The sequence below is a fragment of the Melopsittacus undulatus genome, chromosome 17 (genome assembly GCF_012275295.1).
Source record: "Melopsittacus undulatus isolate bMelUnd1 chromosome 17, bMelUnd1.mat.Z, whole genome shotgun sequence".
In the NCBI taxonomy this organism is placed as follows: Eukaryota; Metazoa; Chordata; class Aves; order Psittaciformes; family Psittaculidae; genus Melopsittacus; species Melopsittacus undulatus.
In genome coordinates, this window is record NC_047543.1 from 944,294 (window position 1) to 968,486 (window position 24,193).

Genomic DNA, 24,193 nt, shown 5'->3' on the forward strand with positions numbered 1-24,193 from the left:
TCTGTCTGTGAGCATTCCCTTCCCCACGTCTTTCTGAGCAGTCTCTCCAAGTGTCATATTAGGACACATTTTTCCACCTTTCCCTGCTCTGCTCTCTTTCTCTTCCCATCTCTGACATGCCAGATGCAGAAGCACCTCCACTTGCTGAGTAAGCACTGGACTGATCCCTCTAATAAGGACTTTGATGATCAAAACACTCCAAGCCCTCGATGTGCATTATGCTGCTGGAAAGAATTATCGATCTCTTCTGCTGTGTCTTAAAATCAAACTGACAAGTTGATTACTGAGTAGAACCACTCAATTGCTGGCTTGTACATGGCTTCCCTTTCCCTCCTTTGTTCACCTGCAGCTTGTCTATTTGCATTCCTTTGTCGGGAATCTTTCTGTTTGCTGGTGGCTTCCCCATTAGGGTGAAGAGCAGCAGAAGCTCTCCCAGATCATGTTCTGTGGGAGATGGGCCATGCTCCATGGCTCTGCCTCCTCCAAGCCCACAGCCAAGCCCCAGCACGGTGCTTCTAGAGGAGACTGACAATTCTGAAGGTCCAAACTGTTCTGCAGAAAGAGGAAAGAAGTCATGGATAGACAAAGAGGAGGCAGGAGGAGCATGGGTGGGGGAGAGAGGCTGTTCAAGTGAGGAAGGGGACTGTGGCTGTACGATCGGGAATCACTTCCTGGAAGAAGCAGAGCCCCTGGTCGTTTATTTCAGCCTCCATTCAGATCTCTGACCTTCAGGGCTGAGATAGGTTGGGAATCTGGGATCTGTAACCGTCTCCTTTGTGGCCAGGCTCTTTTTTCTGCATCTGAAAGGACTTTTCCCAGGCAAAACAATGGTCTTTCCTATGAAATGAGCTGACATCAGGCAGTATGTGATGCCCTCTGGGACCACAGTTGGCAGCTGAGAGAAGTTACCATCTGATTTGCATTTTACATGTATGGAAAACATTCCTGCTAATTGGAAAATGATGTGCCATGGGCAGGGACAGGTATGTTTGAAATACACTGGGTGAATGTGAGGGAAAGCCCAAGAGAAGAACCAACTTCTTGGGAAAGGAAGGCAAAGGGGCTGACAAAAATGAGGCAGAAACAAAAGGACCAAGGAAAGGGAGCAGAGCTTTCTGAGGCTGAGTTACACTGCACTGGAGCAGTCAGCCTGGGCCAGTTCCTAAGCTGGACCAGGCTGATGAGCCCTGTAAAGGTTTAAGAATACCTGTATTTGCAAAGATTTCCCCTACAGAGTATGACTTTTCCCACTGAGATACATTTCCAATGAATGCCCATTCAGATGGGTATAAACTGTGCCAAACCCCTCCTGTCCCTTTTGCAAATGTATTTCAAGGTCCTTACCTAATACATATCAATGTAATATTGGATCTCATCCAAAGCATATCTAATTATCAGCCATTTGAGCTACTTCTCTATTAAACCATAAAATGGAGAGAGCATTGAAACCTCTTCTGATTCCAAAGGCTAAATGCAGCAGTAACTTAAATAATGGTGTAAATTACAAACAAAATGAAACCGTGGTCAGAAAATGTATGTTGTCATTTATGCTTAGGGGTGAATTGCTCCCTGGCTGCCCAGGGTAGGGAAGGTACGACCTGCATCGGGCTCAAGTGTGCGGCTGGGAGTCTGAATCTGTGGTGTTATTACAGGGAAATAAAAGACATACCTTAAACTACCTCCAAAAGCCACCCTCCTCCTGAGATTTATGGCAGTCTGACCCCCTCTGCCGGTCACCCGGGTGCTGCCTGCGTGTCAGCGCCAGCACCTCAGTGTAGGCACCGGGATCTGTAGGCATTCCAGGAGCAAGAAAGTGGGAGATGCAGTGTAAAAGGGATGGAGAGGCAATTCGGGGGCATCGACGCTTGGCACCGGTAGATGGAGGGCATGGGTGGCATCAACACGTAGCTGAGTGATGGGTGAGTGGATTTTGGTTTAGGACATGAGCTGCTAAAGCCAGTAGTATTGAGAGGGTAGAGAGGGAAGAGGTTTGGGAACAGGCATTTTAGTAAAACTCACTTTTGTGTCTCTCCATGTTTGAGCTGCTTCTGTCAAGAAGCACAGCAGTAAAAGAAATAACATGGCATTTAGAATAAGGATGTATGGGAAAAGGTGGAGGGGGGGAAGCTTTTTCTTGAGAAACAATAGGGCTTTTCCTGAGGAAACATAGTTGTTTAAAAATGAGCCTCATTTGGATGGAATGTCACAACTGGGGTAAAGCTGTGGCAGGAATGTGGAGATATCCTCCCGTAATCAATAGTGACAAAACATGTACAATGCTAAGTACTTCTCATCCTGAGTGAGGAGGTTGTCAGCTTTTTCTGCCAGCTTAGGCAAAAAGGGGTCAATACTTGGACGCTCTTATGGCAGAGATGAAATTCAGCTCTAGGTGTTTAGATCAGCACTACTGGGAGCAGAGAGAAACAAATAGATTCCATACAGCTCATTTCAGTTTCCTGATTTGGTCTTGTTATCCATTGCCATCCTTTGGCCTTCATGATATATTCCCATGCTGTGGAAAGCCACGGAGGATCAAGCAGTTAAAGAGGTGTTTTCTGTTAAACAGAAACAGTCTCACTACCCAGAGGGACATCACTAGTGCACTAAAAGTTATTCAAGAGGTGCTCAAGTACTTTGTTATACACAAGCTTCACCAAGCAACTGAAATGCTGCAAATAGCTCCCTTCAGATCCCATCAACTCCTCCAATGTATTTCTTTCAGAAGGAACACGCATACACACCCTTTTCAAAGATTCTTTGTATAGCTTTTATTCTTGTTTGTGGGTAATGCCTGCCAGTATAGTACATCTCAAGGCAGAAGTACTCAGTTAAAAACTAATTTGATAAGAAAAGCTTGTGTAGAATGAAGATAGTAAAACATTTTGAAGTCTTTGTTACTCTATTCTAAAAAGTCTACATAAACTTCTTAGGAGTTTCTATTGCTTCAGATACCCAGCAGAAAACAATGGGATACAGCTGGAAAATAAACCTTGACCCACTTGTGCTTGCTGTTAATCGTGAACTGAAAATCCTGACGCACAAACACAAATATCAACTGGAAATCTTGTGTGCAAAGCACTGCAGCATCTCGAGGCACTTAGCTGTGAATCACAATGTCTTGGTTTGGAAACAGACTCTTCTTGTTCAGTCAAGGTGGTTTAGAAAGACAAAAGGAATCCGTCTTCATGATTTCCTTTCAGTGAAAGAAGAGATGTGTTTTTATTCAGACTTTCTTTCTTATGAATTCTGCATCCCAGAAGCTGAGCAGGACTGATGGTGTGCTCCTGAAAGATGATTAAATGTTTCTGGTCTTTGGTTAGCAATCACAGTGCTATATTAAAACCATTACAGTAGAGATGTATCAGCCAAGAACAGAAAATTGCTCTACTACATCCCATCACTTGGATTCCAACCTGAATAATCTGCTAGGTGACAAATCCTGTTCTACAGAACTGGGACCTAAATTAGTAACGATAGGATTTGTAAGTTGTTTAACTTTGTCTGTGCAAGGCAGGAGGCTTGAGTTTGAGGATGGTGATTCAGTTTCAGGATGTGGATGTCTGACCCTATTTGTGTTTGTCCCATGCTGCATGGAGCAAAAAGCTCAGAATTGTAGCACTAGTGTCATTCTCACCCTTGTCTGGGTGATCTTAGCATGAGCTAAGCCATCCAGTGCTTTTGTCCTATATCACAGAGCAGATAAAAATCCACAATTATTCCAGGACATGACAAAGCATATGGGCAAACAACACCTCGTCACTGGACTTCTCAAAGGTCTCACTGCAAAATGGGCACTTCAGAAGGTGGCTCTGCATGTGGGCCTTGTACTGACTTGTTATCTTCAGGACATACTTCATCAACCAAGTAGCATTTCTTTATAGAAGCCTGAAGTCCAAAGGAAATGGAAATAAAATCCATTTTTCCAATAGGAAATAAGGTATTCAGCAGCTGTCTGCTGCTCATTCTGACATCAGACACTGCCAGAGCTGATCCTTAAATATTAGGGTCAACAGCTTCCCTTCTCTTCCTTAATACATGTAATTCTGTGTTATTGATTGTACATGTTAAGCACATGTAGCTCCATTTGGCTGTCTGCTATCTCACCAGGGCTAAAGCAGCAAGTACACAATTGACTACAGAGCTGAACTTGGAGGCTGTTATTTCAAACCACTACTTTGTGCCCATAAACCTCTGGTTCATGTCCAGTCGTGTCCACTTTACTTACTATGTCTGCAGTTCCTGCCCCCAGCTTTGCTCCTGCAGCTGGAAAACGAAGACCATTTTGCCACAGCAAAATGATGAACAATGTAATGGGCTGGTAACTAGGAATTCTTGAAACACGAGGATGTGGCTCTGGATCTAACCCTATTTAGGACTATGGAAGCTGGACATCAGCCACAGAACTAGCTGTCTCACAGCTGAATAAACTACCTAATAGTTGTCTCTCTTGGCAGCAAATGAACAGACAGATGATCACTTCAGTCAGCTCTTAACACCTGGCAGCATTCTGCAGCTGCCAAGTCATCTGCACACATGCAAAGCTGCACAGAGGTGCTGCTAATAATGGCTTTTCTACAGCATTCAATTGGAGAGGGAGGATAATTGGCTTGAGGCTTTAAGTGCCGTGTATTTGCGGTTCTAGACAGAATGCCAAGTAATCTCACCACAATATGGATTTCCAAACAGAAGGCCTCCTACTTCAGGAGCTTGAACTGGAACTTGGGGAGCAACAGAGGAGGAAGAAGCCTCTCTTGCCTGGGAGAGATGCCTCAGGAGTCTGCCATTGTTTTCCCTTAGTTGCTGCAAAGGGACAGAAGGACAGAATGAGTTTCCAGAAGCTTGGGACACCACTTCATCATGCTTTGCACTAACACAGATCACCTATATCAGAATCAACATTGCTTTGAACTTCTTTTAGACAGCTCAGCGTTAGTCCTGCTTGGCAAAATGGGCAAGTGAGGTAAGAAAGAGTAAAGATCTATTCTGTGGCCTGCTTGGAAAGGCAGGTAAGATGATCCTAACAGAGTAAGACACTTTAGAGGACAGAAGACTATCCTGAAAACATGCAGAGAAAGCAACGTAACTGAGCAGTCACTGCTTAGACTGGATGAGGGTGCTGAGGCGCTGGCACAGGGTGCCCAGAGAAGCTGTGGCTGCCCCATCCCTGGCAGTGCTCAAGGCCAGGTTGGACACAGGGGCTTGGAGCAGCTGCTCCAGTGGAAGGGGTCCCTGCCCACAGCAGGGGCTGGAGCTGGATGAGCTTTAAGGTCCCAACCCAAATCACTCTGGGATTCTATGATTGAGTAAGTCCATTTATTTCAGTGGTGTCAGCCTGAAGCTAACATGAGGAGGTTCTGGAATCCCCATGCTATCATGTGGAAACCAGTCTAGTCAGCCAGTTGCACGTGCCTGCAGAGTGCCCGACAGCCTGGCTGGAGGTGATGGCCCACATCCAGGCACAGTTAGTGATATGTTTGCTAGAAGGGTTAAAGGAACTGAACACTGGACTGAGAGGTTACTGTCACACTCAGTACAGGAGAAAAGTGACAAATCCTCACCTGATTTTCCTCATCAGCTTCCTTCATTTTTTCCTGCAGAATCTGAAGCAACCACTTCTGCTCCTCCAGTTCTTTCCTTAAGTCCTCCTTTTGTTGCTATGAAGGAAAAGTGTTGGTAAATCATGGGAAACTGGCTACTGAAATGATGACAGCTCCAAGCACTGGGGTGCCATATACTACCTGCTTCATGCTGCCTTTATTACCAACAAACAGCACTTCATTTGCAATGGGAGTCTCACCATAGCTTGTCACCCAGGATATCTCCATGGCACCACTCATGCTCTGGATGTTCATTACAACATGTGAAATGACCTCTGAAGGGGATATATGACAGCTCAAATAAAGAGGGGGGTTGAAGAAGGAGAAGAACCCCTACAGCTGGAACAGGTTTCCTGGTAACGTGAGACTCGCCTGGACAGTGGACAGCTAATACACCCTTGAGAATGAATCCTGTAGCTGACTCTTGAATTAAATCCCTCCACCAGAGCAGCTGGAGTACTTAGGGATTCTGCAGTCATTCACAAAGAATCACTCTAAGAAACCTGAACATTTGGCCTCACAGTGGAGGTAATCACAGCATCTATTCCAGGCATGTAATTTTCAATGCCAAAGTGAGAGCAGAGCTTCCAAAAGCTTCCTGAGTACCACATACACAGAGAGAAGCACCTTTGGAAGGTCACTCAGGACAACAGGCTAAAGATGATGTGATGGCCTCAGGCATTGCTAATGATGGTTTCTTCAGCAGAAATAAATGCCACAGCATGCTGCCCTTTTATATCCTCACTGCTTCAGGGAATGAGTTTCAGTGCTGAGGTTTGTGGATTACATCTAAAAGGTCTGCAGAGATTCCCTAAGAGAAGCAAGCCTTTTGTCCATAAACTTGGATTTGTTATTAGACATAAAGTCACCTGCAGCATCACAAGGAAACTGTGATGGTCCTGCAAAGTGAAAGAAGGCCCCTCTACCCTTCCCTTAAAGAACACAGCTTCCTTGAGCTTTCCAAATCACACCAAAGGTTGACCTCTTCCTAAAGAACCCACATCATCAAAACAGAAACTCATACACCAACGCTTGCTCAGGATTGCTCAGTTCTCCTTCAGGAGGAAACTGGTTCCATCAGAGGCAGTTAGCAAAGGAAGGACTCTGGGTTTGTTACCTGCAGCTGGTCCAGGTGATCCAGGGTTGTTTTCAGTCTGGTTTCCAGGTGTTCCTTGTCAGAGCTCACACTCTGAATTTGCTCTTTGAGTCTAGTCAGACCAAATCAAAACACACCATCATTTCACCTATGGGAATCTAAGCCATAAAGGCGAGGTGCTTACGTGATGCCCTGTTTTGGGATATGCTGTAAGTTCACTTACTGGTGCACCTCTGCTGCTCTGCCATCATCCAGCCTCTTTAGATGCTTATTTTTCTTTCTCAGGGAATTCAGCTCCAGCTCCAGTTTCTCCGTGTTGCTCCTTAGAGACTCTAAAGTACTCTGCAGCTCCTGAATAACCACAGTGAGGTCAACAGCAGGTATATGGGCAACAGTCCTGCCCTGCACTGGAACTGCAAAACCCCTCCAATGCAACACTGCCAGGCAGCCTGTCTGAGGGAGGAAAGTCTCCCCTTTGCATCCTGACTGCTCTTTCAGATCCTGTCTGATTTATATGAAGCCCTGAGAAAAAAGGGGGAGAAGATAATGAAGATGTGATTTCAGGAGAGCCTACAAATCGTTTCTGAACACTCCCCTTCCCATGTGTTCTTGCCTCCTGTGTCTGAAGATGTCTCTTGTTCATCATTATTGTCTGATCACAGTGGAGTGGAAAAGGATTGAACAGAAAACACTGGGGAAACCTCTCCTGGAAGCATGTGGTGGAACAAGACCTGACTCAATCCCTCTTCATCTTTCAGACTTAAAGCTTCTGACTTACTGCATTAACGTGTTGGTTACCTGTGTCTTCTGGAGCTCTTCCTGCAGATGGCTGTTCTGTTTCTGGAGACTCGCACAGTTTGCTTTCAGCTTCTCATTTTCTTTATGCAGGTTTTGGTTTTGGAGTTCAATCTCTTCCAGTTGTCCCTGGCAAGCAAAAGAGTTGCTGGATCATCACAGAAGCAAAGAGCACCATGCAAAGAGCACAGAAAGATGAGCTCTGCAAAAGGGAATACTCTGTATCTCCTTCTGCTTTCACTACCAGTACACACCAGATGGCTGCTTCACTCTCCCCAGCCTGTCCAAAGCTACCATCAACCTCATTTTTGAATACTAAGCACATTCTCCCCCTGATCTCTGGAGATGCTCAATGTCTTCTGTGCCTGCAGCAGCCAGCAAAGGCAGAGCTTTGGGGCTTTTTGCAGTTTGTTAGATTAGCACCACATGTGCAGTGCAGTCATTAACAGTGCTGCACACAGGACTGCAAAATCAGAATGCTTGGCTACACAGCACTTCAGTCACTGTCCATGTGCATGCTCTTACTCCCACCTAATGGCAGGCTGTTTCCATGAAAATGACATTTAAAAATCATTCAAAATGCCCTGAAACACTATGTGTTATGTCACTCGCTGTTACAAAAGTGCTCACAATGTGATGAATGGCAGGCAGAGAAACAAAGGCTGCCCAGCTCAGTGTGAAGGATCAGTAGCGAAGCCAAGAACAGAATCCAAGTCTGGTGAGTTCTAGCTTGGCAGCTGAGTCAGCAGATCACCCCACGTCAGCAGGGAGCATATGCCAAGAAAAGCAGAGGCAGTAAAAAGCAGGGGAAGAGGTGCTACAGACCTGGGGGGTAACCACCAGGATGTCATCCTCAGTCTCTACTCTGAACTGGAAAGGCACGCTGGCTCCCCGGACCATGCCGTCCTGGTCGACGTAGCAGAACTGATAGTATTCATCATCTTGTGGGAGGTAGCAAGCTTCAGACAAACACAACCACCCCGTCATATGCAGCTTCTCATTAGCCAAGTCTCTTAACTAAATAGCGGAGAAAATGGGACCAGAAGACTGAGCCACCCCAGTTCAGTATTGCTGGTAATGTAGCACCCAGTGTTCAGCATTGTGTGAGCACTGTCAGTAATTCCTTGTGCCAGTGCTAAGAACAGAGCTATCACTCGGTCCGGATGGCAGAATGGAGCAGAATTAAAATGCTGTGATTTATGATGGGATCTGAAATAGACCTCCCAAAGTGTGGTCCTACAGAGAGGCTCTAATTCCAAACATAGGCAGCAGAGTGGGAGTCCATGTGCACAAGCACTCACCTTCCCCGAGTGACCCACACAGCCACCTCACCTTTGAACTGGATCTGTTGCTGCATGGTGGTGTCTCGCTGGCTGTCACTGGGCAGAGGAGCCCACATGAATGTGTAATATTCCCGGGTTGTTTTCCATCCCACCTGCAACAGCAACACTGTTGTATGGCAGCACACAGTTCGTGTTTCTCCTGTGGTCATGGGACTGTACTGGCACATAGATCAGTTACTGGGAGGACTTTTGCATTGATATCCTGATTTCTAAGAGTTGCGGTCTATGGATGAAAGGATAATTATAGAATTATGGAATGGTTAGGGTTGGAAGGGACCTTAAAGATCATCTCATCTTGAAGCTGTTCAGGTCACAGCAGGTGACCCTTTGTCCCTAGGCACAATACAGATGCTCCATTACAAAAGGTTATTAGTGAGAAAAAATCCCCAACCCTGTTCCATCAAAGCCTGAGCTGTTTGTTTCTGCCTCCTGCTGCTTTCCCATCCTTGGCACATCTGGTTTCACAGGATTCACTTACCCGGAAGATGCCCACCCAGTCCTTCCCTCGAGGAATGATGTTCTCTGTGAGGGTGTAATAACAGGTTATGTCTCCTCCAGGAACATAAAACTTCTCCACGTTGATAAAGATGACCTGGGAGAAGTGGCAGTTGTCTATAAACACAACAGAAGTCGGAGGCTCCTCAGAGATCTCCATCGTGGATGTCTACAAGAGGAAAGGTGAAAGGGATTATCTCATCTTTGGATGCTGCAGACATAATTGTGTCCATGACAGGTACGAAGAGGTTCAGCTTGGGAATGAGGTCCAGACTGTCCCTGCCACCGTGGCCAGGCTGCTCCTGACATCCACAGCAGCTTGCAGATCCTCTTCAGCAGGCACATGTAAGGCTCCACCGCTTCCCAGCCACTGTGCCTAGCACTGAGGCTGCCAGCAGGGCACAGCAGCCCCTCTCCAGCATCGACCTCCATGCACCAGCTCCGCTGAGTACCCTACAGAGGGTAGGGCAGAGCATCGCAATGGATGTGGCACAATCCTCCAGGACATCCCGGGCTGCAGCAGCACTTCTAGGTCTCAGTAAAGCACAGGAGCCAGTGTGCAGCTCACCCAAGCCTCTGTCTTTACCTGCCTGGTGTCAATCTTCCCTACCCTGCTGTGCCTCATGCTCCCAAATAGCAGGTTGCTCTTGAGAGCCACGAGATGGAGAAGCAAACAGAGGTAAGGAGAGCACTTTAATCGTGGTCCTGCATCGCTGTGGGACAGGACACAGGGTGCCCCAAGGGTTAAAGATCACCTGTAAAGAACACTAAGAGGCTGGATGCAGCAACCCGATGGATTCTGCTGCAGAAAACAGCCGTAACTGTTGGCACGGTGCAAACACTCGTGCTCTTGAAGGGAAACGAGACCAGCCTCAAGCCGCGGTTGGACACCGGGTGCCTCGCAGCCCCTTCACCGGCAGAGTCCCCATCCCCGGGCCGCTCCCGTTCGGCCGAGGAACGAAAGTGAAAGCGTCCCCACCCCATCTGATCTCATCCCATCCCATCCCATCCCACCCCATCCCATCCCATCCCATCCCATCCCACCGGACGGCCCCAGCGGGGCGGCAGCCTCCGGTAGAGGCGCTCGAGGACCCGTCCCCGTCTCACTCACCGGGAGGCACGGCTGGAGACCGGTGTTCGGGGCTGCGGGGGGGAACACAGGGGGAGGGCGGAGCGCTCCCGGCCCCACCCGGGGTTCGGTGCGGGTCAGACCCAGCCCGAGCACCGGCTCCTGTCCCTGCACTCGAGGGTACCGGTAAGGAGCCGGAGGCGGCTCCGTAGTACCCGCTATGGCTCACGCCCCTTTAAAGCACGTCCGGGCCTCCAGCCAATCAGCTCGCACACAGTGAAAATAACCAGCCAATAGCAGCCCGCATAGCGGCACTGCCCTCCTGCCCTATCCCGCTGTCCCGGATGCATAGTGGGCGGTGCTTTCGCGCTCGCAGCCAATGAGGAGCGGGGATGTTGTCCCAGCATGCTGCGCGCCGTGCTCGGCGCAGCCAATGAGCGCGGAGGACGCGGGAGGGACACGGCAAGGTGAGGAGCAGCCGCCGCAGCCCCGGACGCACCCGTGCAGGTCGGGCCCGGTCGGGGCCGGGGCCCCTTCCACCCGCTGGGCCTGCACCGGCTGGGCCGCGGCCTTCGGTGTGGGGCGGAGAGCGGCGGCGGCTGTGCCGTGCCCGGGGCTCGGGCGGGTTTAGCCGGAGCTGGGAGGGGGCAGCGGAGCCGTGAAGAGCCGGTCTGCCCGGTTACCGGGCGGCGGTGGCCGTAGGGGCTCAGCGGATGTGCTGTGGCAGCCCCGGGACGGGGGGCTGGGTGTGTGTGGGGGGGGGTGGCCGGGAGCAGCGGTCCCGGTTCCTCTTAGTTCCCGTTGTTCTTTACTTGCATTAGGTTAAGCAGCATGCAGGCTCCTCTGGCTCTCCTCGGCTCCCCGGCGCTGGTAAGCGGCCTCTGTGCAGGCGGGCGTTGCATTAGGAGGGGATGCACGGGGGTGGGCGCTCCTGTGTGTTGCCCCATGGATCGCACGGCCCTGGCTGCCCTCAGCCGAGGGGGGACCCGGGGGTGTAACAGGGAAGGAAACAAGGTGACCTCTGGTGACCGGAGGGCGATGCCATCCATCCCGATGAGGTGTAGGCCATGGGGCTTCCCAGGGAGAAGGAGCAGAGGTGCTCAAGGACCCCTTGCTTCTGAGGTGTGAGCTGGGGAGTCTGCGTGCAGCTGCAGCACCAACCGAAGGGTATGGCAGTGGACACTTGCCCTGCTGCAGCGTGTGCCTGGGGTCCTGCTCATGGGCTTGTTCCGGCTGGTTCAGAGGAACGTCCCTTTGGTTCTCAGTCTTGTGGGATGGTTTGAGACCATCTAAGGCTGCTCATCATGAGATAGCTGCTCCATCCTGAGGGGTGCTGTGGACACATCCAGGGATGGGAGCTCATTGTCTGTGTTCCGCTGCAGTTCCGGTGCTGTTCCAGGGCTCTGGCCAGACCAGTTTCCGTGTCTGTTTTCAGCAGGCCTGAGCTTCAGACCCTACAGGTAAGGCTCTCGGTGGGTAAATCAGGTCCTGGACTCCTGTGCTCACTGCCTTGGTACTCCATGGCTCCTCCTGCAGTGGAGGAATAAGTTTGTGCATCAAGAAGGGGGCCAATAAGGGGATGTAGCTCCAAGCCCGGGTTGGGGATGGCTTTGCAAACGGAGCTGCTCTTGCTCTGCCTTCAAGAGTGATCCTGTTGGAATGAACCTTTCCATGCAATGAGTGTGTGTGTTCTGCCCCCCGCAGCCACCCAGCCTGTCCCCCTCGCAGCTCACCCGCCGTGACTTCCAGACCAGCGCTGCTTCCCGGGATATCGACACTGCCGCCAAGTTCATCGGTGCCGGGGCTGCCACGGTCGGGGTGGCTGGCTCAGGAGCAGGGATTGGGACTGTGTTTGGCAGCTTGATCATTGGCTATGCCAGGTGAGAAGGGGAATGAGGCTGGCTCCAAGTGCACCCCTCCTGCCAGCACTAAATCCAAAGCTATTCCACCTTTCTCTGGAATACGTATCCAGCTCCACATGTGTGGAAGCAGGTTAACTGAAGCACTTCTTGGAATAAAAAATGATCATTATAATCCGTTATGCTATTCAAATGGAGAAAGCAAACACCTGAGTTGTTTGAATCCTCCCTGTAAGTCCTTATAAATGATGCAGCTGCTTTGTGGAGCTCTGCCCGCTTCCAGAGGAAGCGCAGTGCTCGTTGTTAGCAGGAGCTATTGCATGGTACCACCAGGGTGAGTGGCCCTGGCCTTTGGCCTTCAATGTGCCTGTACCACTGAAGCTAGGGGGAAACCATGGCTTTCTTGTTCCAGCCAGTCTGCCATAAGCTGGTTTGTGCTGCAAAATCTGTTGCTTACATAGTGCAGTCCTGGTTTTCTGTGGCACAGCCTCTGCTTTGAGCTCGTTTTCCTCATTGTGGATCCCTTTTTGTTTTCCTTCTCTCTCTGCTTTGTTCCCCCTGGTATTGATGCTCAGGAACCCATCCCTCAAGCAGCAGCTTTTCTCCTACGCCATCCTGGGTTTTGCCCTGTCCGAGGCCATGGGGCTCTTCTGTTTGATGGTGGCATTCCTGATCCTCTTCGCTATGTGACAACGTGTGGTCCTGGCTGTGGCTTCCATCACTCTGCGGTTCGAGCCTGCTTCCATCCCAGCGCTCCAGACTGACAATTAAAGACAAGATTTCTCTAAATAAACTGGTGCCTGTGTTTGATTTTTTCCTTACATTCCCCTCCAGCCGCAGGGAATTCCTTGGCTGAGTTGAGGAATTGCTTGGGCAATATCCCAGCTGTGGGGTCGCTCACTAGTAAAGCAGGAAGGGAACATGGAATGGTGGTGGGAGGGGAGGAACACTGATGTGAAGTAACCTGGGGGAGAGAGGATGCCCATGCCCAGCTCGGAGCCATTCCCACATCCTAGAACCGCAGCCTGGTTTGGGATGGGGGGGATGTTAAAGCTCTTCCAATTCCAACCCTCTGCAGGGACACCTTTGGTAGCTCAAAACCCCAATGAGCTGATGACAAAGGGGAGGTTTCCATGCGCTGTTTTGAGTGCCCTGTGTCATGAAGGATGGAGCACAGAGAGGTGCTGGTGTTTGCAGAGCTGTGTTCTCAGTGCTTGCACTGGGCTGTGCTGCCACAGCCCCTCCTGGCACCCACTGCAAGGCCAAGGGTTTCAGCCGCTCCCCAAAGGGCCGCTTTCCACCCCAAAAAGCCCCAAACTCGCGTTTCCTCCGCCTCCCTCCCGGAGACCCCCACCCCAGCAGAGGGCGCCCTACTCCCTGCGCCAGGCTCCGCCCCTCGGTGGTAGAGCCGCTCTGGCACCGGAGGGCAGCTCTATGATGGCGAGGGGCGGGCTGTGAGGGGGGTGGCGCCGCTCTGGCCGGCGGTCGGTGGTGGAGGCGCGCGGCGGGCGCCGCTCTGGCCGGCGGACTCGGTGGTGCGGAGGCCCGGAAGCGGCGTTCGCCGAGGCCGGGCGCGGAATGGCGGAGAGTCCGGCGGCCGAGGAGGCGGCCCCGGCCCCGGCCGGCAGCGGGGGGGCCTCGGCCGGCGGCGCTGCCGGCCCCGGGGTCTTCATCCCCGCCGAGCTGTGGGCGGCGGCGGGGTTCGGTGCTGCCACAACGGGCGCTGTGGCCGCCCCCGGCAGCGGCGGAGCCCCCATGGCGGCGGCGGCGGCGGCCGCGGGGGCCGCGCTCCTCACGCACTCTGCGTTCTGGGACCCTACGGTGAGCGGCGACTGGGACAGCGAGCGGCCCAGCGCGGCCTGCCTGCTGCGGATCAAACGGTGAGCACCGGGGAGGGCCGCGACCCCCGCTGTGGTGGGGGGGACACGGTGGGTTCATCCCGGAGCCCTCCCGGAGGTCACTGCCCACCGGGCCTCACCGGCCCCGCACCGGCGGCCATGGGGAGCTGGGGACAGGCCCCGGGCGCTGCCGTTATCCCGAGGCTCTCCTGGGGCAGCTCCGGTTCCACCGAGCCCCGGGAGAGGATGGAGCCTCCCACCTGGCCCTGCCCGGACCCTGCATCCGGGAGCGCCTTCAGCTTCCCTGCCCGCTGCTGACGGGCGCTGGGCGGCAGAGCTCAGTGCATGGATCCAGTCCTGCTCAGTGCATGGCTCCAGTCCTGCCTCTGGGATCAAGCTCAGCACATGGATCCAATCCTGCCTCTGGGATCAAGCTCAGCACATGGATCCAATCCTGCCTCCGGGATCAGCTCACAGGCACTGTTGGGGGAGAGAGAGAGCTCCCCAGTCCCTGTCAACACGAGGTGTTTGTGTTAAACCTGCCCTTAGCAGTGCTCCTGCCTGCCCTGCATCAGACCTGGTGCATCCAGAGCCTCTGCTGGAACCAGCAGCACAGAACCATAGAAGAGGGCTGGAAAGGGCCCAGTTCCAACCGCTTGCCATGGGCAGGGGCACCTCCCACTAAACCAGGTCACCCAAGGCTGTGTTCAGCCTGGCCTTGAGCGCGGCCAGGGAGTGAACTGCTGGCACCGGTTCAGGGAGTCCTTCCTCTTCCTTTGGAGCAAGGATCCCTGCCTGCAGGCTCTTGCTCATCCTTCTTCTGGAGCTTGTAGAACATCTTCCATAGGCAGCAGTGGGCAGTGGGGTGGTTTCCAATGCAAACACCCTGGAACGGTCACAGGAAGGGGAGGTTTCCCCCTTGCTCTCCCTTGTTCTCACCTGGAAACCTTTCCAAGCTCTGGTTGCTTCCCAAATGGGAAGGTCGAATGGGAGCTTGTTCCGGAGCTCAGTGGAGCTCTGACTGTGGGAGGATGTTGGGGGTGATGAAGGTGATGGGGGTGATGAAGGTGATGGGGGCTGTGAACGGAGCAGAGCTATAGGGGATTCACTGTTCTTCATTCACTTGGTCTGAGCTCCTGGAGGAACAAGGCTGTGGGGATGAAGTTCCGTGTGTGTGCACGTGCATCCTAACTGCTCCTGAGCCCACGGGCGCATTGAACTCCTGCTTCTCAGAGCAAGAGCATCTCAAAGGCCTGTCTGGGGACACCAAATGACAGGGGGTAGGGAAGGGGTCCTGTAAAGAGAGGGAAAGCAAAGGGAGGGAAAGTTCTTCCCTTAACCAACAAACCTCCCTTTGGAGCCCTGCTTTAGGGGAGGTTACGGGTGAGGTGTGTGCTGAGGTGACCAGGAGCAGCCGTTAGTCAGGGTCTGGTGCTTGGTCTGGTGCCTCCCACCTTGCTCCATGGGAATGCTGCTTGTGCTTGGGATATTCCTCAACTCCTTTTGAGGGGCTGCTCAAAGCAGCTCAGCCAGAAACCAGGCAGAGGCCAAAGAGCAATTCCTGCCTCTGTGCAGGTTCCCATCTTCAGAGCACATCCCTCTGCATCCCTGTCATCCCAAAGGTTCTGTGCCGTGAGGGCTGATGCACTCCAAGGGAGATCTTGCCTAACTCCTGTTTCCTTCCTTCCTTCAGGGATATCATGTCCATTTACAAGGAGCCTCCCCCAGGAATGTTTGTGGTGCCTGATCCCCAGGACATGACCAAGGTAAGAGAAGATTTGGAGCTGGTTCAGCTTTGCCCTTCTCTGTATGTTGCTGTTGATGCCTGCTCTAAGGGGCTGCCCGCATGGAGCGTTCCCTTAATGTGATGAGAGGAGTCAGGGTGAGTTTCACAAGAGCATGATGAGGCTCTTGTCTTCCTGGTGGCATTGAGATGGGCTGGGTTTAAAATGGGAAGAGGCTCTCAAGGAAACTGGAGAGATCCCATCACAGGGACATGAGGAGCTTCCACAGATAGAGCCAGCTCTGCTTTAGTGGCCCTGTGAACCAGCAGGGTGATGCTCCAGCTCCTTTCATCCTATTGATGCTTGAAAACAGTCAATAGAGCAGCTCAAGGAAGTGGGAGCTCCATGGAAGGCTCTTGGCCATGGGGGCTTCTCAAAGAAACTGGGAATGAGAAGCATCCACCAGCACCAGGCAGTGCTGGAGCATCCCTGCCGATGTGTCCCTGGGCTCTGTCCTGCTGGGGTCCCACAGGTACCAGGTCTGCCCTGTGCAGCCTCTCCCATCGCATCTCCCTTCAGCAGAGCTGCTCTCCAGGGCCACAGGCACAGCTACAGCCTCTCCTGCCCTGGTTCTTCCCATCCTGGCTCTCGGCCTTTTCCAGGAGTGTGAATTCCTGGTTATTCCAGCAGCAGAGGTTGCTCAGTCGGGGTTCCTGATCCCGTGTATCTCTTAGCTGATGCTGCCCTTTCTCCAGGCAGCATTGCCTGCTCAGGCTGTGCTGGTTGTGTGCATGGGGGGGGGCTTTGCTTTTCCTCTGCTGCACCCAAAGGATTCCTCCAAATCCTGCCATGGAAGCACCTGCCTGGCTCAGGACCCTTTGGGTCCAGAGGCAGCACCAAGGGAACATCTGTGCAGAGCCAGCTCCTCCTTCTGCTGCCTTCCCCCCCAGTGTGCAGCTGAATGTGCCAAAAGGGCTTCAACAGAGCTGTGGGTTTGTAGGACACCAGCCCTGGAGCTTCCAGTGAGGTGGGAGCATCATGGAAGGAGGCTGCTGGGATCTCTTGGGGAAGAAGCTTCCTTAATAGCCTGAAGGGAGTGGAGAGTTCCTGCTGGGCAATTGGGATCTCTGGGGGTAAAATCAGCATGGAGACAATAGGGTCTTAATTTTGGATCCTGGCAGAGGAAATGCACTGATTGGCTTTAAGAAGACCAAATGAGCGTGAGACCATGGGATTGAGGAATGCTGTTGTTGTGGCAGGAATTCTGGTGGGAGGGTAGGGGTCCTTTTACCTCTATTCTAAACCGAGTGAGATTCCTTTGCCTGCATATTTGCAATCTTGAAGCACCTGGGCTGGGATTTGGGCTGGTTTGGGCAGTCTGGAGGTGCCTGGGAAGCAGCTCCTGTGGCCTCTGGCCGAGCATCCCCATTGGAAACCTGCTTTGCACATGGAGCACTGCAGAGGGGAGGGAAGGTGGCAGGAGGGGGGAGAAGGGAAGGAGGGGGGGGAAGCGTGGCCTGTGCTTGAGGAAGATGCTGCCTCGCTCCGTGCTGCTGCCGGGGTGGAGGTCTCGTGCCTTCGGTTGCCTCTGTGGAGGATTGGATGGTGCTGCACAGTGTTGAAGTGGTGCGCAAGACGGGCTTTTGTTTTCCAGATTCATGCATTGATCACAGGCCCATTTGACACGCCTTATGAAGGGGGTTTCTTCTTGTTCCTGTTTCGCTGTCCTCCAGATTATCCCATCCACCCACCACGGGTCAAACTGATGACAACGGGAAATAACACAGTGAGGTTTAACCCCAACTTCTACCGCAATGGGAAAGTCTGCCTGAGTATTCTAGGGTAAGAGGAGCCTTTGGCTGTTTTGATGGGAAGGCAGGAGGTGGCTGCGGGCTCTGCTCTGCCTCGCGCATCCTTCTCAGTGCATCATGCCCTCGTCTCGCCCCAGCTGTGTGCTTGGAGGCAGCTTCCTGCTTCTGTGGAGCTGTGTGTGGAATCGGAGCCATGGAGCAGCACCAATCCCTCTACTGGGTTTTATCTTGGCTATAAAAGCACCTGAGCAGGGACCAGTGGAAGCACAAAGCTCAGGGGATGCTGCTCCTTTCCTCCTGCTTCCCCTTGCAAAGCCTCGGACCAGGCACTGCTTTTGTGCTTTGCAGCCTGGTCCTTAATGGTGGTTGAAGGAAGGGGTTTGTGGGGTTCATTCCCTCGCTCTGGGTGGCTTTAAAAGAAAGAAAGAAAAAGAATTAAAAGCCAAGAACTTCCTTGAGAGCCATTTGACTGCTCTGGGCTTCCACCTACACGGAATACGTGGGGCTGAGCAGTGGGTGTAATGATTTACAAGCACGGCTCCCCTGCTGCCTGTTCAAACAGGCTGCACTGCTGCCAGGGCTGGTTATTCACCTGCTCTTACAGCTCTGGCAGAGGATCCCTGGCTGTGGTGGGGGATTCCCAGCCCCAGCTGGGAAAGAAGGGCTTTGCTGAGCCTCTGGACTGGTGCAGCTGGGCTGTGCCTGGTTCCTTTTGCTGCAGAGAGGCAGGAACAGCAGCCAGGTGAGGAAGGGGCAGTGATGGCTTCACTTGCTCTATGGTGGGATGGTTTCAGCAGGGCTGGGCAGGTACCACTTACACCAGAGCCTGAGTAGCTGATACCATCAGGTGATAGATGCTGGTTGAGAGCTGCGTGGTGCTGGGAAACAGCTTCCTCAGTGGAGGAAGCTTCCTGATCCAATGAGCTGGATGCCAGTGCCTGCAGGGCACTGAGATGCATAGGGCACACGTGTATTTTAGGGGTCTGAATGGTCCCACACAAGCTGCCTTCTTGCTCATGCAGTTGTAGCTCCCCCCTCAGCATGGAAGCTGAGTTATTGAAGAGTGAACAAAGAGCCTCAGCCTTAGCAGGAATGGGAAGCACACAGGGAACTGTGAATGAAAGGATTTAGGAGGATCCTATGTGGGTCAGCACATCCTTGTTCAGCTCACAGGGAGACAGGTCTGTATCTGGAACTAGGATATTAAGGGCAAGCAGCAGAGCAGCTTTTCCTGCTTCTGCTGTTCTGTGCAAAGGAGTTTTGCTACCCTGTGTGTATGAAGTGGGCACCTTATTCCTATAGCGGAGCATCCGTGAGTGCTTTTGATGGGTGTCCTCATGCTGTTTGTTACAGACTCCACAAGTGGGGCTCTTCTTTGAGGCTGCAGATGAGATCTCAGGGCTGGAAAGTTGGTGGCTCTGACTCCAGTCTGCTGGGTCAGATGACAGCCACACGTTCCCTGTGGAATGCTTGCGAATAGTGCGTTTCCTCATGTGTGAGCAGTGCAGGGAGGTTCCCCAGCCCCTCCTGCCTCACTGGGATCCTCAACACTGCCCCCATGCCCAGTGCTTTCTGTGTCTGTAGCAGCTCTTTCTCTTCCTGTCGCATTCCTGTGAGGGCCAGCCCTGGTTCCCAAGCTTTCTGCTCTGTGGTGGTTGGAGGGATGGTGCTTACGGAGCCAGGCCTGCCTCCTTAACGCTGCCTTTCTGTTTTGATGCCCAGCACTTGGACCGGGCCTGCCTGGAGCCCAGCACAGTGCATCTCCTCAGTCCTCATCTCCATCCAGTCTCTGATGACTGAGAACCCCTACCACAATGAGCCCGGCTTCGAGCAGGTGAGAGTGGGAGGCAGCTCAGCCCTGGGTTTGCAGCTCCTGGGCTCTCCCCCCTGCACCTTGCTTGGGGGGGGGGGGTGGCAAATCCCAGTCTGGGAATGGGGACAAAAATAGGTTGTGTTGCTTGGCTCTTCTCCAGCTTGCTCTGCCTCCAGTCAGAGCTTGAGGGGGAGTTGGGAGGCAGCTCTGAACCAGAGGCTGCTTGGCTCTCCTCTGTGCAAGGTAACTGAAGAACAGGAGGCATCTGAGAAGATGCCGGGGAGATGGGAGGGCTCTGCATTCCCCTGCTACATGACTCCTGAAATGGCTTCCATGGGCTGTCGTGCTCAGCTCTCCGTGCTCTGCAGCCTCTTGCAGACAGGCACGTTTCTGGGCTGCCTCCATCAGTTGACCCCTGGAGACGTGTAAAATCTTGCCAGCTTTTCCCTTGCAGTGTAGATGAGCTCAGCACACACAGACCATAAAAACCATTGTGGGTTCATGCACTGGGGACGTTCACTGGGGGGGATGAAGGAGCCATTGCCATTGTGTGGACTCATTGGGCCAAATTCTGCTTCCAGGAGAGGCACCCTGGGGACAGCAAGAACTACAACGAGTGCATTCGACACGAGACCATCCGAGTAGCAGTGTGTGACATGCTGGAGGGCAAGTGTCCCTGTCCTGAGCCGCTACGGTACGGAAGAGAGGCATGGAGGGAGCCTGAGGAAGTGGGTGTGGGAAGCAGGATCAACTTCCCTGGGATCCCTGGGATCCTGAGAATTGCGTCTGGGAAGAGCAAGTCTTTAACTCTGCCTGGTCCAGCCAAGAGTCGTGGCTGCATCTGCCTGGTGCCCAGGGGCTGAGCACTGACAAAGGCTGTGTCACTGGGTACAATGGCTGCATCCTCACACTTGTGTTGGGGAATAAATGTGCCTTTTCTTATGGAGGGGGAAAAACCCCTCAGAGGGAGGGGAGCATGTGCAGCATCTCTTCAGCTGCAGGGATGCTGGGGTTCATTTCACCCTGTCTCCTGCCTCGCTGTACCTGGGACAGCCTGTGTGGGTGTCCATGCTGACTGCAGCAGCTGGAGTTGAGTGGGGTGGCATGGCCCTGGGTGATGTGACTGTTGGAACCCTGTCATTTTGTGGTGATTGTTTGCTCTCTCCTTGCATTCAGGGGTGTGATGGAGAAATCCTTCATGGAATACTACGACTTCTATGAAGGGGTGTGTAAAGAGAGACTTTATCTCCAAGGACAGACAATGCAGGTGAGTGGCAAATGATTTTCTTGTTGAGAACACTCTGCCTTGGGTAAGGCTATGTACTTAGAGACAAAGAACAATGTGGAGTACCTGGGTCTTTTCTCTGAAATGCCTGTTCCAACTCTGAACCAACCATGAACCTGAGACCCGAGGCGTTCCTGTGGGCATCCCCAGGCTCAGGGTACACGTGCAGTGTTTCCAAGGCTGAGTGCTGGACCTCAGAGCCTCTCCAGGCAGTGGAACCAGTATGTGCAGTTAGCTTTCATGTGCATTTAGTGTTAAGCAGGGAGGGCATGTGTAGGTTATCCAGTGCCGGTGGCTCCGGAACACCACTGCAGTCCTTTCCTCTTGGTAACCGGTAGTTTCTCCTCTCCTGAGGTTTCTTTGCCCATGCAACAGATAGGGACATTTCTCTGCTGCTTCTTGTTCTGTCAGGTACCATTGCAAGTGGCTGACTGAGTTAAAGCTACGAGGGGAGGAAAGAGGTGGAGGAGCAGTGACAATGCGGCAGACACATGTAGACAGGTTGAATACAGGAGCTTGTTGCTGCAGGAAAGTAGACTATAGATTGCCAAGCTATTTGCATGTGAACAGACGTGTCTCCCTCCCTCATCCGTCACCTCTTGTCTGACTCATTGAGAAAATCCACTTCCAAGAAAGGATGGAGGTGGTTGATTTAATGCTCTCGTGTCTCAGAGCCCTTTTTTCCTGTCAGTGCCATCCCTGGCTGTAATTCAGACACGGAAAGTGCTCGCAAAGCAGGAGGGTTCATGTCTGGAGTGAGACATTTCCATAAGGAAGGTGTGTGCTTGCCATACAGCTGCCTATGGTACTGATCTGAAAGCCAGGCAGTGACATTTGGTGACATTAGAGGGTTGTCAGGTGTGGCCCACTCGTGTTTCTTCTTCATGGAGCTGGGGCTCACTTGCTTTCTCCGGGGTTTAGGAAGATGATGGTGTTGTGCTCAGCTCCCAGAGGTGGTGAGGGCTTTCTCCTCTGCCTCTTGCAGGAAGGATGCTGCTCCATGTTAATGGGCCTCTCTCTGCTTTTCTTCCAGGACCCTTTTGGTGAGAAACGAGGCCACTTTGACTATCAGTCCCTATTGGTGCGTTTGCAAGGAATTCGGCAGAAGGTGCACGAGAAACACCAGCAGGAGAACACAGAAATAGACTCTGAGAGCAGCTCCTCCGAGACAGAGACGGACACTCAGGGCTGCCCTAAAGCTTAGAGCTGCGGTAACGGTGGAGAGGCCAAGCCATGGGGATGTTCTGACTTCACACTCGAGAGTACCCCTGACAGACTTGACAACCAAACCAAGGCCAGAGCGGGGAAAAGTGTGGGGTGTCTTCAGGCTCCTTGGACTGCTCTGGTGGAGAACGCTGAATGAGAAGACTTCACGCTAGACCAAGCCAAGCTTGTGACAAGCTACTTGTAAAGGTACTTACTATGCTAGGAAGCCAGAGCATGTGGCATCAGGTTCTTTTTTGGAAACACCTCCACTGGTTGTTTAATTCTTCTTCTTCTTCTTAGTTTTTTTGCTCTCCATTTGATTAAAGAATGAGATCCAGACTGCAAATCCTCTTTACAGCTTTTCTGTTCCTAGACAGTGAGCCCTTCCCTGGGGCCGTGCTGACAGTGGAGCGGGAGCTGTGGGAGTGCTTTGATGAGGCCAGGGTATGCCAGGGCCCGTGCAGGTTGGGAGCCTCTCTGCTCTGTGGAGCCCAGCCACCTGATGTCTTTCTCCTAGACACTGTTCTAGACAGACCAAAGATAAAGAGCAGTGGTGGAATGTGGGCTCCTTTCTGAAAGCTTTACTCAAGCCCTGGGTGACTTCATCCACTGAGACTTCAGGTGCAGAGGGGCGGATGGAAAGTGGAAACTGCAAGAATCCATCTGTCGAATGCAGGTGTGTTCATCCTGGTGTTTTGCAGAAGGGAGGGTGAGGAAATCATTGCTCGGAGATGGGAGGAGCACTTAAGAAGAAGTCCAGTTTGTGCACTGCTTTTGAAGGTGTTGATCTGCATTTAGCACTGTAGAGATGCTGTGTCCTTCACTGGAGTACTCTGCTTCCCACCTCTAGTCAGTGTCACAGTTTATCTTCCTCCCTTCCTCCTCCTGCCACCACTGCCCTGCTGCTACTTTGATCCATGCTAGGATAAGGGGCAATTCCAGCCAAGGGAGCCGCTTTGTCAGAGGCCTTCACCTTGTTACTAACAAATCCCTTTGCCAAACCTGGCCGAGCACAAGCCAGCCGAGTGTGTGAAGTTGAGCACTTCAGTGTATGTGACCATTTGAAACAGCAGCTCTTTGCTGTGAGTGAAGGCTGCCCTCTTGGAGGGCATCTGCTGGCTGCAAGTGCCATTATGTCAAAGATGTATTCCTTGTATGGAGGTGAAACATCCATTGCTCCAGGTAAAGGAGCCTGGTGACCATGAACTGGAGCTCCATTTACTTCTCATTTGGTTGTTAATGATTGATTTGATGGGAGCTTTGATAGAAAGCTAAGCACAAAGTTGCACATTGTCCTGGGCCCTCCTGCTCTCCTTCCCACCAGCTGGGCCCTGCTTCAGACTCCTGATGGTGGTGGGAGAACCTCCAGTGGTCATGCTTGGTCTAAAAGCAGTGCAGAAAGAGGGTCCCAAAGACCCCTGTTGTGTTCTCTACAGAGAGGCAATGCCCCATGTGCCACTGACTTCCCAGTCTCTGGTTTCTATAACCCGTGTGGAACTCAGACGCCTGCACCCTGCTCCTCCCGCAGCTCTGAGAGGTGGCAGCATTCCCGAATCCCTCAGGTGCTGCTTAACAACTTGGGAATCTTTATTTCCCTTTAGCAAGCAAACTCCCCTGGGTCATTGGCTTGATTTAGACTGAAACCCCTGTCTTCCGCTGGGGGAAAGCTGAACTTCCACAGGACTCACTCACCCCATCCACCAGATGGGAGTACATAAAGCAGTGTGCCCCTCGAGATGAGGTCCCAGGGAGGCAGCAGGGTCTCCCAAGAGCCCTGTGCTACTTCCCTGCCTCTCTTATCCCATTGTAAATGCCACGTTGTTTTTCACCATTCAGTAGCATTGTGGGTAGAGCTGTGGCTCTGCTGCCTTCCCAAGGCAGAGCTGGTCCTCCAATCTGTTTGTGATGCATGTGGCGTTACCATCCACCGAGACAACGAGACAAGAAAATGCCTTATCATGGACACTATTCACATAACTAGCATGTGGCTGTAAAAGAGAAGTATTAGTTTTATAGCTCTAATGTTGTCTGTCCTACCATTTCTGAATGTTTCCATTTCAAAGTGACAATCCTCAACTGACTGCTTTAGGCAGAGATGTTTTAGCAAGAGATTTTTAGACCTAATTGAGTTGAAAATATATGCACAAGAGTCACTCTAAGATACCTGTTTATATACTATTGTACATAAGATCTCTTTTTTTTTGGTGCAATAAAGTTTGTTTTGGCAGAATCTAGACTGTGGTATTCCTTAGTGGAACTATG

The 24,193-nt window shown here is 52.2% G+C and overlaps 3 protein-coding genes across 4 annotated transcripts; 2 read left to right on the forward strand and 1 right to left on the reverse strand.

The window, feature by feature from the left end:
• Positions 1-5,554: 5,554 nt before the first annotated feature.
• Positions 5,555-10,559, reverse strand: CALCOCO2 (calcium binding and coiled-coil domain 2). The gene is given in 9 exon segments (XM_034070339.1): positions 5,555-5,581; positions 5,583-5,654; positions 6,715-6,805; positions 6,917-7,044; positions 7,492-7,617; positions 8,314-8,447; positions 8,821-8,923; positions 9,310-9,495; positions 10,438-10,559. Coding segments are annotated over 8 exon segments (858 nt in total). The 5' UTR covers positions 9,487-9,495; positions 10,438-10,559.
• A 243-nt stretch (positions 10,560-10,802) lies between these two features.
• On the forward strand, positions 10,803-13,047 carry ATP5MC1 (ATP synthase membrane subunit c locus 1). Of its 2 annotated transcripts, none has more exons than XM_034070343.1 (5): positions 10,803-10,862; positions 11,217-11,265; positions 11,778-11,855; positions 12,100-12,275; positions 12,830-13,047. In XM_034070343.1, the coding sequence occupies exons 2-5, from the start codon at positions 11,227-11,229 to the stop codon at positions 12,942-12,944; spliced, it is 408 nt and encodes a 135-aa protein (XP_033926234.1). In that variant the 5' UTR covers positions 10,803-10,862; positions 11,217-11,226; the 3' UTR covers positions 12,945-13,047. The 2 variants fall into 2 exon arrangements, with proteins under 2 accessions (XP_033926234.1, XP_033926233.1); XM_034070342.1 differs by having other exon boundaries at positions 10,847-10,902.
• A 785-nt stretch (positions 13,048-13,832) lies between these two features.
• Positions 13,833-24,161, forward strand: UBE2Z (ubiquitin conjugating enzyme E2 Z). Its single transcript, XM_034070338.1, has 7 exons — positions 13,833-14,134; positions 15,786-15,858; positions 17,471-17,658; positions 19,350-19,461; positions 20,022-20,134; positions 20,617-20,707; positions 21,759-24,161. Exons 1-7 carry the CDS (start codon positions 13,833-13,835, stop codon positions 21,927-21,929), a joined length of 1,050 nt encoding a protein of 349 aa, XP_033926229.1. The 3' UTR covers positions 21,930-24,161.
• The last annotated feature ends 32 nt before the right edge of the window (positions 24,162-24,193 follow it).